Below are 15,275 nucleotides of genomic sequence, written 5' to 3' on the forward strand. Positions count from 1 at the left end.
TCGCTTACCATTTTTATTATACAACATGATTTTTTAAATTTATGCAAATAAATTTACTTTTTTTTTATAAATTTGTGTTATTTTTGATGATCCTCAGATGCAGTCTTTTTATTAATTCGAAAAGAATATTATTAGTATTTTCATCTATGAATGTTAAGTTTCTACATAAGTGTGTAGAAAATTAACCATTCGGCGAAAGTAGCTGCATATAACAAAATTTCATTAAAAAAAAAACGACATATCACATCTGTATAGAATAATTATAAAACTAAAACTATAAAGAAGTAATATCAAGGATTTCCAAAACATTATTTTAAAACAATTTTATAAATTGCGTAGTTTTACTAAAAATAAGATTTCTAAATATTAAAAATGTTAGGGTTACATGTTAGGGAGTATCAATAGAATTACGAGGTAGCCACAAATAAAGATAAAAATTACCATTTCTAAATTGGTAAAATACTACCAGACAAAACAGGCTCACCAGGCAAGTAGTGAAGAAAATCAGAGCCCATTTCTGAAAAAGGTTGAGCCGATACTATTTATAATCCTTTTTTTGTAGAGGAGAGGAAATCTTACATAGGGGCCACTATTATTTCCTCACTAAAACCTCTCCCCTTTTTCATTTCATATTTCATTCATTTACATTGATAGTAACTTGTGATGATACAACAAAAGTCTCAGGTTTCAACACTTCTCCGAGATTTGATTCCGCCTTTTGCTTCATTGTCGGGATTAGGCGTCTAGTCCTGGCTCCCTTCTCCTACCACTTTTCCAGCAGTCTAGCACTGGCAGTTTCCTTGCTTATATAACTACGAACAAAAACGATCAAAATGACATTACTATCAAGACATAAAATATCCAATCAATCTCGTGGAAATGCTAGTGGTTCTAGTGGAATAGAATACCAAACCATTGTTTAATAAAATGGGTCGCATTGTGGAAATTCACCTTAAAAAGGACACTTTTCGAGTGGTCACCATTCGGACATATGAAGTAATAATTAAAAGAGCTCTACTGTAAATAATCACACAATCGATATATTTTATTATCCAAAAATACATAAAGAAGCAATCTTATGTTGAACATAAGTGTCATAAGTGTGTAGAATCTTATAAACAAATACATGTTTAATTACCGCTTAAGAATTTTCGATAGAAACATTATTATTCAAGAAATGACATTAGTAATTTTATAGTTAATAATTTATACGTTTTAGATTTTGTAGAAATACAATGGACCCACTCAGCCATTAAAATTGATCAGATAAAGAAACACTTTCTAAAGATGCAAACGACTACGATTACATGGTCGAAAGTGATTAACCTGAATCGGATGCTTCCTGGAACTCTCCAGTCGGGCATTTAAAAAAGCGTAGAACGTGCTCAGCTACGAGATCTACCGCTGACACGGACTCGATCAAGGTAGACGAAACAAACATGGGAGATACTATGCAACCAACCAAACCGAACATGCCACCACCGATTGTAACGTAGTCGAGGCTCAATCGTGAAACAGTCCATCGGATGGCGGGCGCATTGACCAACATTGTTTGTCACACACCGGCAAAAATCCACTACCATCACAACATATTCTATCTGAACGTACATTAAAACAGAGCAACAACATCGGCATGTACACATATACACCTAAAGAGGCAGCCACCTATAGCAATGTAATAAAGTGACTTGATGGAGAGACCGGTGCTCCATCTTCAAATTAAATTGTGATAATAAGTATTCCTGTGTATAGTTGTGAACAAACAATAGTGGATGAGAACAAACAATAGTGGATGAGAACAAACAATAGTAGTGCTGGTATGGCCAACCACAATAGCGGACGAAGGTTCTTCGGACGGCGAGTAGCACGTTCCACGCGAGCCAGGAGAAAAAGGAAGAGACCTAAGAAGAAAACTGAAATAAATATACCAATTCAGGGGACCAAAAAAACAAACACGCGCAAAACGTTACCATCCAGGCAAAGCAAGTGAGTGCGGAGAGTTGCAGTACAAGCTGCAACAACATAGAACTAAACAAAATCCATGCTGGAACCGTGGGCTCGCTGGATCACTTATTTTTTGAGTGCGAGCAATATCAACCAGCCTCCGAAGTTATATGCAGAGAATTAGTAAGCAACAAGGTGCCGCCAGTCTGCCAAACGGCTCGGAAGAGTTCCAGCCAAAAGACACAAAAATTAATAATCCAAAACCTAAAACCTTAACAAAACCAGCACCGTTTTTCATCCCTGACGTGGACGACATTAACAAACTAATCAAGGACTTTGATACCGTCGCGAAGAACGCGTAAACGCTCAAATTGGTTGGGCAGAAACAGGTGAAGGTACAAACAAATGGTACCAATGACTATGAAAGAATTAGCGCGCTAATCAAAGATAAACACATCCCATGCCAATCCTACCAGAAGAAAACTGAACGCTCCTTTAGGGTCGTATTAAGAGGTATGCATTTCTCATGCAATACCGAGGACATAAAAGAGGAAATTGAGTCTTTTGGCCACACTGTACGGAACATAAGTAACATAAGGAGTGGCAGAGATTCAAGCAAACAACTTCCCATGTTTTTTGTGGAGCTGAAGCAGACAGAAAACAACAAGGATATATATATAAAATTGTGTCTCTGCTGCATCAAAAAATATCATTGGAAGCACCGATTAAGAGAAGGGAAGTATCGCTGTGCCTTTGGTGCCAATGCTATGGACACACAAACAACTATTGTTCCAAGCAGCCGCACTTCGTGAAATCCGGGCAAAAGCATTTTTCAGCTGAGTGCAGCAAATCACCAGAGACACCAGCAAAATGTGTACTGTGCGAAGGCAAACACCCAGCGAACTATAAAAGGTATACGGTTTACAAGGAGATCAAAGAGCGGACATTTCCCTCACCTAGACTCAAACAACAACAAATTCCCTTAGCTCCAGCAACTACACCCAAAGACACCAGGGAAACAATATGCCCAAGCAGCGAAAACCCGTACACGATGTACAGCTATCCGCATCTTCTCCAAACCAATCAGAGAAGCTTTCCGATATGATGATGCAACTTATGAGACGGATGGACATGTTCGCTCTCATCTCTGAACTTGTCAAGAAGCTAAAATGATTATTCAACAACTGAAAATAGCAGGCTGGAACGTCAACGGCTTGACACAACATATGCAAGAGCTCATATGGTTTATAAAAACCCATAGCTTGAATGTCATTTTAATTTCTCAAACTCCTTTCACCGATAAAAACCATGTCATCATCCCGAATTATACGGTATATGCGACGGTTCATCCTGATGGTATTGCACATGCAGGAACGGCCCTGATAATAAGAAGCAGCATTAAGCACTACGCATTGCCGAACTTTCAGGAAGAGCACTTGCAGGAGAAAGACTTGGAAAATGCGGTCGAAGCTGCATGGAGCTCTACACCTTCAGCATCATCCATTGAAACCAGCTACAAAGCTCCAGCAAACGTACGTAACCTTGTAAAAGAGAAAATACGGCTGAGGAAGATTTGAAAAACCACCCACCATCCAGATGATAAACCTTTCCCGGTAGGACTTACAGGGGAAGAGGAAAACAACATAATGGAATTTCTGGGGTCTCCATATCAAATGTTACTTTCCATTGCTCAATCTAATGTGAGACAGGTTGAGCTAACTGTACTGGAGTTAAAGCTCAAAAAAAAACCCAGGATATGACCTGGGGATAGCCTCCTGCCGGTCCAGTCTAAACTGTTTGAGAGGTTGTTGCTGCGAAGATTGAAGCACTGGCTGTTGGATAGTCATCTCATCCCGGAACACCAGTGGCACTATGGAACAGGTGCATCGCATCGTGTGGTAGATGTGATTGGCAAAAGTCTTGTGGAGAAGAGGTACTGTTCTGCTCCCTGGTTCTCGACTAACGAGTACATACACTGGAGTCAGATTTGTGGAGGATGAGATAACGGCACTCAGCAGCAAATACCAACATCGGCTGGAGGACCATCTAAACCAACTTGCCTCTGAGCTTACACACACTGAATCTCATCGACAAAGATTGAAACGATTTAAACCACAGAACCTCCTTAATCACTTTTAAAGTTAGTGTTAGTGATGTCTAAATTGACAATAAGCATTCTGTGGAGTTTGGTCGCTGGATCAATCTCTAATATATATTTTTATTTTTTCATTAATTAATCCAGCATTAAATTTTTATGTTTGTAGAAAGATTGCTTTGTAAAAAAAAAATATGTCCGAGGACGATGTAAACCAGAGGCGTCCAAACTTTTTGCTGCGAGGGCCAGTTTGGTATTTAAATTCATTAGCGGGGGCCAAGCATTGTAAATATGTGAATTAAAAAACCTTATTACAAGTAAAGCAGCATTGAATTTTATTTTTTATAGTAAATTACAGATATAACAATACTAAACAAAAATGTCTAAATTATATTATTATAAAATTATTTCATGCAATTTTTAATGGGAATGGTGGAACTGGGTTTTTTCCTGTAGAGTTTCTTCAAAGTTGGGATTCAAATCGGAAACACCAATTATTAGCAATGATTGCAAATGAGCATCCGATAAATTTGCCCTATATTTAGATTTCAGATACTTCATCCTTGAAAAAGTTTGTTCGCACATATAGGTAGCGACTTGAAACGTCGCCAACGTTGCAGTCATATGGATTTTGAAACAGCCGAATTTCCCTTGAATTTATGTCAAGATCAGAAAAACGCTTTTGAAATTCTAGTTTTAAATCCGCGATTACTTTTACAGCAAATATGGTGGGAAATCTTTCGTCAGTTTCTGTACTAAATTTTTCACAGCACGTGAAATGGGAAAAATTACATTCATTCATATGACTTTCGAGCAATATCAGCTTGGCTCTGAATGCTTTGATTTGATTGAATAAATCACAAATTAAGTTGTTTTTACCTTGGAGCTTTAAATTCAAGTTATTTACGTTATTTACGACATCTGCAAAAATTGCCAACTTCCAGAACCACTCTGCATCCGATAAAAGCTGTTCAGGGTGATTCTTCGCACCAGACATGTTTCTTCCTCCGTCAATTGTCACACCTTGTAGTCGATTCCAGTCCAACTTATATTTGGTCAACATATTTTATATATTTTACGAAATTTTTCAAAATACTTGGCGGGCCGGATAAAATCGCTTGCCGGGCCGGGTTTGGCCCGCGGGCCGTAGTTTGGACACCTCTGATGTAAACCAAAGAACTGGTAGGAAAATTCAATTCCATTTCCTATTCAATCTTAAGAAAAACATCAACTACAACATAATAAGGAGAAAATTCAAGTACTTGATTTCGTAAATATCAAAATTGAAAAATACAAAAACAAGAAGCTCATTGGAAAGTGTCACCGATGTCAGAGATGAGGGCTTGCTGACGGAAACTGCACCATGGCACCTAGATTCGTCAAATGCGATGCAGATCATCTATCCAAATACTGCACAAAAACGGTGGATATGCCTGCCAAGTGCACAAGTAAGGAGGCCAGCAAGTTCTACGACCTGTCTGACATATCTAGATCTAGACATCCTTCAGCAAATGTCGAAACAGTAACAACAGATTTAAGCCCAGTCGAACCATTTTGCAGCACCGCGAATTAAGAAGTATACAGTCACGGGAAATCACAGATCACAAGCGTCACAGGACAAACTTCTTGCAATGAGGAATACCCTTACAGAAGAGCCTTTGTCCAACCCAACAACACTCAACTAAAATCCTCTACGCACTATTGGACTTGATTCTACCCCTGGCGGAGGGAAACAACCTACTAGAACAACTAACCCGAATGCAAATAGAATCTTAAATAAAAAAATGGAACTGGTTAGCCTCCTGCGAAACCATAAAATAAACATTATCATAATTACAGGATCCGATGAATGGGTGTCCAATTTTGGTCAGCAACCGCATCAATTTACCAAGGAAGGAACTGGAAGAAATTTAGGAGGATACTAGATCGTGAACTAACTCTATCATGTCCAACTTCAATTAAAGATCTAAATGCCCAAGTGGACCAATTAACTAATGCCCTGCTAGTTGCGATCAGAAAAACATAAAATATAAAAAAATCAAATCAAACAATAACTCAATATCTCCAGAAATCCACTTGATGATCGCAGAAAGAAATCGGTTGAGGCAGCACCGGTTGAGAACAGTCGACTGTTTGAAGAACAGGAAAACGTCTGAAATCAAACTTGCACGCAGTGGTGCGTAAATACCATTTGGCTTGCCTGAGCTTTGAATCGGAAATGGCGAAAGTCGAAGAGGGCTTTGAAACATGCTCAATCACTTTTTCACGTTATTACCTGACTACATTTCACGTTATTGACCTAACTACATTTAATTCAAATTATAGATGTTATAAGACGTTGAAAATAGGAGCGTTTTCAATGATCATGAGGTCAATATTCAATATAGGAAATGCACTTAAGGCCGATATCACCTTAAAGAAAATCATATCATAGTATTTTAAACAATTATAAATAATTTACATTTCTACTGTACTTGTGAGTTGAATATATTTACAGCTTACATTTTAGATAATAGTAGTTCAACTCTAACTCTCACTGTATTCGGAGCATCAGTAAAACCCAATTTAAATAAAATAATTTAGACAAAAAATTGGAAAAAAATACCATGGAATGGAAAAAGTGGTTTCGTGTAAATTGGTTTAATAGAAATAAACCGATAACTGACGAAAAACCCAATGAACAAGGTAACTTACTTTTCCTGTTAGCTAAAGGTCTATCAACCAAATTCTTTCTGACAAAGAAGAACCTTATAATTATTTTTCATGCATTTAATAAATTACAATAACATTTTTATTTCATATTAAATTCACTTTGTAAAATGCTTAAATTATAAATTACGCGAAAATTACCCTGAATTTTCGTTCCACGTGGATTTTTACCCCATTGAAAACCCCGATAAAAATGGAAATATTGGTATAAGTTTTGAAAATACATTTATTTCATATAGATTAAAAATAATAATTATGACATTTCAGAAAATAAAAGTAAATTTTACTATTGCTATTTAAAACAACCAATCTTTTGTTATAAATTGACACAAACTCAACATATTCATCGCTTGAAACATTTAGATGTTCGACTTCATTTTCATTATTAATGTAATATTTTCAGATGATTTTTTTAGCAACAATTTCTTTTACTGAGTTTTTAATAAATTTGCCGATATTCGCTACAACATTTCGTTAAATTTTGTTGAAATGGGCTACGTTATTTATTTATATTTTCTGGCTGCGTTCTCAGATCGCAATTAAATATCGAGACAAAGCTATTACATTTAGTAGTCATGCAAGGTCATGCAGTTATTCGTGGCCAATGTCACTGTATATTATATTTAATCCTTGGTTGCATCAGGATTAAGTCTACATGAGTTCAGGAGAATGGAAAACAGAATTTGTATTGGAAGATGTCGTGCTTATATGGAGAGGAACTTCGAACAGACTCAGGACTTGCGTTTGAAGTTATGGGCAATTCGAGAAAGATATTTTAGGCTGTTCTCTGTATATAATTAAATATGTGGCTAAATTTGGTATAATGTACAGGTCGGATCCAGTTCAAATTGTTAGGGATTTATCTGCAGCCGTAAATTCAAATGATGTCAATGGAGTAATTGATGTAATATGGTCAGATAACTACCATGAGGAACTTAACATACGAAGTGTTTAGAATCATTAAGATTTTACAGACATATTATAAAACTCGTTTTCTCAGGAGTACTAACAATAAGTATCTTTACGTAATGATCAAAATTATCAAATAAATAACGATTATAATTAGTTTGCAGATCTATTGGAATACCGACAAGAAGCGTTACCAATTTCTCGTCAGCCCACGACACGCAACTTTCTCCCTGTATCTAGATTATCTTATAAATACCGAGGATCAAAAACTAAATAAGCTACATTCCGATTCTGTATGAATTTTTTTATGTCTGGAACGAAACTTGGATGGATAGACCCGACTTGGGAGAAAAGTATGCAGGTTGGCAAGTTATTGACAGAAATCCTCAGGATATGAGCAACGGCAAAAGGTTATCCATCCTCAATATATACTATAAGAGGAGACATTTTACGTCCTTAGAATGTTGCCTTGCTTTTTGCTGAAGTCAATACCAATGAAGTAATTCAAATAAGAATAATCTTGTAAAAGTTTACTAATTAATAATACATTTTAGATATACAGGAAATACAATGGACCCTCACGACCCTTAAAATTAATTGGAAAAGTTACACATTCTATAGGTAAAATAATATGTACCAAAGCACCAGGAAATTTTTGAAACAGAAGATATAACACATACTTATAAAAATTGTGAAGAGACTTCTACAGTTCCTCACGTTATTATTTAAACGAGGAATTCAAACTAGATGTTGATATAATGTCATTAAGTTTAATTGATATCTCCTTTGAATTACGTCTAATTGATTATGTAAAAATTGGAGAGACTTACAACGTTTCGCTGTTCATGGAAAACAAAAGTGTTTTACATAATTTTTGAGTTTCATGGTGAAATTATAAAAAAATATTTTTTTTTGCAGTTAAGAATAATTTAATTATTAATATTTCATAATTCTGTATAAAAAGAAACAATTTATATATAGATTATAATGCTTTATAAAATTATATTTGATTTGCATGTATATTTTTTGTTATTATTGATTCTCCTTTGCAATCCTTTTAGTTATCTCAATGATTGGGTTTACGTGTAACTCACGTTTATACTTTTTTATCAATAATTTTGTAACGACTAATATATACGTTGTTTATGTCGCAATAAGTTGATTCACAATCTATTCGGTATAAACAATTAGAAAATCTGATCTCGGATGACAATATATGGATAAAATATACCGGAGAATTTCCGAATGACCAAGGTACCCAAAACAGTAATAATTGCGACCCCAAATCGAACGCAATCTGCTCATCATCTAATTTTATTATATCCATAAAGATTTGGAGTGGTGCAACTTTTTTCTTGGATGTCAACCACCCACTCACACATATTCATTATAAAAAAATAATAAACATATTTCAATAATGAAACAAACATTCGATTACCGTTCTTAAAGAACGTTACATGTATGAATGAAAAATATAATAAAGAATATTATTCATATATGTTTGTCGTGTCCGAAGGAGAATTATTCAAATATCTAAATTTGAACAGCAAACACTTGTAGTTTTTCAATAAAAAATATCCGCCGTACTGCCCGTATTTCTGAAATACGGTAATATGGTGAGGAAAAACCAAGATCCATAGGCTGTTATATATATATATATTTTAAAGCATCGTATATTCAAACCAATGAATAACACTATTGTAATTTTATCAAAGTTTATAAAAATGTAAACAATGAATCACTACAACATACACTCTGTCAATAAATAACCATAATTTCAATCGTAAATTTAGATAAATCAGGCACGTGAAAACGGTGACAAAAGAATATAAATAATGTTTTATTTAAAACAATAGCAATAGAAATTTTGATAAGGCATATATAAAAGTGTTGCGCAAAAACTGGTACAGAATTGTTGTAAAATTTGCTGGCAAAATGTATGTGGCATCCACAATCATTTTGTTGTTGGTTGTGGATGTATCTGGAAGGTATTTGAAAGTAGAAGATTTATCTATGGTACTTTTATTTAATGGAGTGCAAATAGTTGATACGATTACATTTAAGTGTATAGCAACCAAAGAGTCCGATCTTAATACCGCTTATTGGGACCACGAAACTGAAGAAATGGGTATATTTGCTATAGCTGATGTTTCATGCATGAGCAATAAAGATATGTCACACGGTAAATCAAAGAAATTCAATTATTTTATTCTCATTAATTATTTTTTTACAGAACTTTCTTGTGATTTAAGTTGCGAACAACTAAGAGACGATGATATTGAAGACGATGTAGTTTGTGCTATTAAACTATTCAATCTTTATAAAAAAATGACTGGAGACGGTTTCACCTACTGGTCTGTTTATGTAGAAGGTTACTGTAGAAGCGAAACTGATTACTATATATAAAACACTAGCATAAACATCGTTAGATAAAATAGTGTTTTGCATGTCAATATATTAATTATAGTGAATACAAAATTCGCAATTGAGACTTGTCCTAACTTAATATATAAACTGTTCTAAATTACCTGACCACCTAAGTTGGTGGTAGATCTCCTCTTTCTGGTTCGTTTATTTTTTTTGTAATTGACTTATAGTAATCGAATTTTTTGAATCATTTAGTTTATCTGTACTACTCCGTAACTCAAGGTTAGTAATCTTGGATGTTATCTTCATAGCGATGGTCATATGTTTTTCGCTCAGATTACTGATGTGATCGTAACAGAGCAGTACTAACAGTAAGCGATCGGAAAATCATCCCATTCGTTACTTCCCTGGCACTCGAATGGTGACTCCAGGTCCGAATAGCTGTCAAATATAGTGAAGTATTCCATGAAGGAAGCAGAGTTCTCCCATACTTAGTGCAAAGCTCCGTTGATAGCAGAAAGCTCTGCCTGAAAGACTGTGCAGTGCGTAGTCAAGTCAACCGCAGACATTTTGAGTGACACGCTAAATAAGATTCCACGAGGTTTTGATTTTGTTGGAATTAGTATTAATATTTCATACCTAAACAAAATCATATTGGATCACTGCATCTTTGTTTGTTTGACTTATGTAGGTAGATCTACAAGAACACTTATTTTTTTAACAATTTTAATACATATTTTAAGTATTAAATTCATTTATAAATATAGGTTTTTGTGGTTTTACATTGAAATACGAATTAGTAATATTGCTATTTTTATATACATTTACTTTGATAATGAGTTTCATTTATAAATAGCACAGCATAAATATTATGCGTAATCCAAGAAGTCTGCTCAGTCTCATATTGGATACATTAAGATAATTCTTATACCCAAATAATCTTTCAAACAGATTAATTATAACAATGTAATAAAGTATATTAAATCTTATTGCAATATTATTTGTTTTATTAGATATTTGAAACTATTTCATAAATAAAATCAATTAAAATTGTATATCATATTTTTGGACAAGAAAAAATTAAATGTATTCCATATTTTCATACGGAAAGAGTACTAATTAATATTATTCAAATTCATTATGATTATAATAAATTTTCTTCCATGTAAATAAAAATCCCAAAAACTTTTATAATATTTACCCACAAATGAAGATACTAAATGTTACACCTGCATACAAAAAAGTACACAGGATATTTTATAAGTTTTAGGCCATATATAGAAAAATATATAGGCCTAGCCGCATATAGGCATATCCATTTCTTGTTACGTCAATGGTAATTGTAGTTCATCTCGCTTATTGCAGGATCTTTTTAGAATAATATTATTATATATTATCATTTATCTAATGAGCACATGTCTTATTTATAGCTTGTATCACATTTATTACTCCCAGAGAAAAGAAACGAATTATACTTATTACCACTATCATTAAGTATATTAACTTTAGAAAATAATAATTGATTTAATTTTAATATCTGTATATACCATATCATACGTTAAATACTCAGAAAAAATACGAATAAATATGTACCGAAAAAAATATCTAATGAACACTCTACGTTAGTTAAAATTTGACACCATAAAGAAAGATTTTAATTAGAATCGATTATTGCTACATCTTGTACAATGATCTCGCAGATGAATTGAAAATCATCAAGATATTGGGCATCTTGTATTGGCCATTACAATTGAAGGAAATAACTCAACCTTTAAGAAGCTGCCGTTTGGAAATGTGACACGTATGACAATTTGTACACATTTATGTTACATTTTGGGGTCAGGAAGAATATGATTGTAAAAAGGAAAGACAACAGGAATATGAATAGTGACGCTTCTTGGTAAACGTAAAATGAAATTAATTACAGAAAGAAAGAGCTACTTCTTGAATATGCAGCAGAAATGCATGGAACATGTATGTATGTCACCAGATTCCTTTTTGCAAGTTTTTAATGAATACAAGAAGTACAGTGATGATCTGTAGAAAAAACTTTAAATATTACTATCACATAAAGGAAAAAAATATTTGAAAAAACCTCAACAGGAATCAACCTCCAAATTAGCCTTTTCAATAAGTCGTCTAATTTAAATAAACATATTCACACAAATAGACATATAACATATTAAAAGTTTAAATAGATAAGTATATTTGGTCAATAAATGAATGAACATATAAATTAATTAATTTAATAAATAAGTTAAAACAAGTTAATTGAAATAGTATGTCACTGTGAATCAAACAAGATACTATAATCTGGACAAAAGGTCAGATTTACCTAAAAACGTCAGTACCCTCTATACAAATTAAAACTGTCTTATACTACTTGCTGGCATATGTGGGCTCGGAAATTTAAGGTCTTCTCAAATACCATTTCGAGAAACCTTATATCTCTCACTCATTCGATAGGAGATCCTCTCAGAGTAAGTCAGGGATCATCATGAGTCTACAAAAATGGACGCAAGATATTTTTTGATATTTTTAAATCGGATTAAATCAAGCTTATTTTCCTGAATTTAAGTATCAATCACGGGAAATCACAGATCACAAGTGTCATAGGACAAACTTCTTGTAATGAGGAATACCCTTACAGAAGAGCCTTTGGCCAACCCAACACCAATAAAAACACCATCATCGTCCTGAGTACAGGTTGTAAAATCCACTTCGACTCACGGATCACCAAACGGAATCAGAAAGAAATGATGGTGGTTGACTCTTCCACCATCGACACAATTCAAAGATTCTAACATGAATGCAAATTCCGAAGATCTCAAGAGATTAAAAGAGTTACAAAAAATAACAGATAAGGTGAATGTCACTAAAATCCTCTACGCACTATTGGACTTGATTCTACCCCTGGCGGAAGGAAACAACCTACTAGAACAACTAACCCTGGGCAACCGAATGCAAATAGAATCTTTTCTTTGTTCATTCACAACCTGCCAACATCTCGGGCTATAAGTTGAATGCTTTTGTCAAACAGAAAAAAAAAAGAAAATAAAAACAGAAAAACAAAATAAAAACATGGAGCGGAACGATTTCCCATCGGAAATCTTCCTACAAACAATAACAAAACAAAATAAGCGCAAACGATTTCCCATCGGAAACCTTCCAACAAACAAACTTAAATTTAACTAAAAATTATTGTGATAACAAAACAACCCAAATAATTTTAGTTTGACTGCACAAACATTACATAACAACCCAAATAAACATTGATTTTGACGACCCTATGAAACTTTAAACAAAAATAGTACACTTTNATTAGTGTTGTGTCTCTATAAACTAACTTTTAGTTTCTAAAGGGGAGGTCAGAGAGTGTTGTGTCTCTTTAGTCTGTGGGGGTGTCACTATTGTCTAGGAGGGATAACGCGAGACTGTTGGGGTGGTTTTCCAGTCTGTTTTGGTAACGGGCACTGAATATGGGGATTTCACTTTTAACAGTGTTCATGTCTAGGTCTTTGTGTTTTGTGTCATTCGTCACGTACCAGGGGGAGTGCACCAGGGTTCGCAGACACTTGGACTGGCATCTTGGCACTTGGCATCGTCGGCCTGCGGGATGATTTTGTTGTTGAGTGTGACCGGGGGGCAGATTCCCTTTCTGAGGGTGAAGGTGACATGGCTGGATTTGGTTTCGTTGACTTTAATCCGCCACTTGCTGAGCCAACCCTGATACGCGTCGAGATGACACTGGAGTCCACGCACAGCAATAACCGGATCCCCGTTGGACGAAAGGATCGCGACGTCATCGGCGTAGGTAGCTATAGTGGTTTCCCGGGATGTCGGCAGGTCGTGCGTAAATAGATTATACAACACCGGTCCCAAGATGCTTCCCTGCGGCACGCCCGATCCGATTGGATACAGCTGTGTTACTTCACCCTCCATCTTCACTTGGAAGAATCTATCACACAAAAATGACTTTAATAAGCTGTAAAAGGTGTGAGGCAGCGTACTCTTAATTTTGTAGAGCAAACCCGCGTGCCACACTTTGTCGAAGGCTTGTGTTATGTCAAGGAACACAGCGGAGCAGTACTGCTTTCCCTCCATGGATCGTCTGATGTCGTTCGTCACGCGATGGATCTGCTCGATGGTGGAGTGATGTCGTCGGAATCCGAACTGGTGGTCCGGAATCACACCCTCCTCGCACAAGAATGGACGGATCCTACGGAGCAATAACCTCTCGAAAACCTTGGACATCACCGGCAGCAGGCTGATGGGTCGGTAGGACGTGACCTTTTCTGGATCTTTTCCCGTCTTCGGTATGACGACGAGCTGAGCGATTTTCCAGTGGGAGGAAAAATAACCCGTTCTCATCAGGGAATTGAATATGGTTGTCAGCAACACTATGGCCTTTCTAGGTAACTCCTTCATCACCCTTCCCGTTATTAGGTCGTAGCCAGGAGCCTTACTCGGTTTTAGGTCCCCGATGACATCCATCACCTCGAATGGTCGTACGGGTTTTATAGGGAGTGACATCTGGAACGGAGCTTCTAAGAATTCATCGATCTCGCCCGATTCGTCAACGATTGTCTCGTTCGGAAAGGGTTGGAACACGTTCACAAAGTGTTCCGCGAACACGTTCGCCCTCTCTCTGCTACTCCTCGCCCAGCTGCCATCGGCTTTCCGTATCAGTGGAATCCGGATTTTCGACATAGTCCTGGAATTTCTGGTTTCTCTACTTACAAAGAATCTCTTTGAGGTCTTTCGTTGCCTTGTTGAAAACGGATTTGTCGATCGGTAATCTGCTATTCTGCCATATGCGTCGGAGCCTCCTCTTCTCGGCAATCGCTTTCGTAATTGTAAAGGGGCAAGACAGTGTTTCCGCTTTCTGGACTGTTGCAGGTGTTGCTGCCCAGGCCGACCTCTGGATTAAGCAGTTTAGTTCTTCTATAGCCCGATCGATATCCGTCTTTGTTTTCAGTGGGATTTTTAGTTCTATTTCAGACTCCATCAGTAGTCTGAAATGTTCCCAGTCGGTACGGTTATTGTGGAGGAATGGCGGCGCTTCCCTGCTGAATACCTCAGAAATCAGCGTGACGATAACCGGTAAGTGCTCCGAGGAGAGGTCCAGACACGATTGGGCCTGCAAATAGTTCCTCGAGATGCCCTTGGTCACGCATATGTCGAGTACGTCCGGGATCTTCCTCACGTCCAGCACGTTGCCTCCCCCGTCGAGATGTGATCCAGTCTGCCG

The 15,275-nt window shown here is 36.0% G+C and overlaps 2 protein-coding genes across 2 annotated transcripts; one reads left to right on the forward strand and one right to left on the reverse strand.

The window, feature by feature from the left end:
- Nucleotides 1-9,644: 9,644 nt before the first annotated feature.
- Nucleotides 9,645-10,701, forward strand: LOC108562525 (lysozyme C I-like). The gene is made up of 2 exons (XM_017920896.1): nt 9,645-9,839; nt 9,891-10,701. Exons 1-2 carry the CDS (start codon nt 9,671-9,673, stop codon nt 10,061-10,063), a joined length of 342 nt encoding a protein of 113 aa, XP_017776385.1. The 5' UTR covers nt 9,645-9,670; the 3' UTR covers nt 10,064-10,701.
- Nucleotides 10,702-13,561: 2,860 nt separating this feature from the next.
- On the reverse strand, nt 13,562-14,734 carry LOC108562521 (RNA-directed DNA polymerase from mobile element jockey-like). The gene has a single exon (XM_017920890.1). It carries the CDS (start codon nt 14,732-14,734, stop codon nt 13,562-13,564), a length of 1,173 nt encoding a protein of 390 aa, XP_017776379.1.
- Nucleotides 14,735-15,275: the final 541 nt, after the last annotated feature.

This window comes from Nicrophorus vespilloides, unplaced genomic scaffold, assembly GCF_001412225.1.
Source record: "Nicrophorus vespilloides isolate i.1.1-1 unplaced genomic scaffold, Nicve_v1.0, whole genome shotgun sequence".
NCBI classification, from domain to species: Eukaryota; Metazoa; Arthropoda; class Insecta; order Coleoptera; family Silphidae; genus Nicrophorus; species Nicrophorus vespilloides.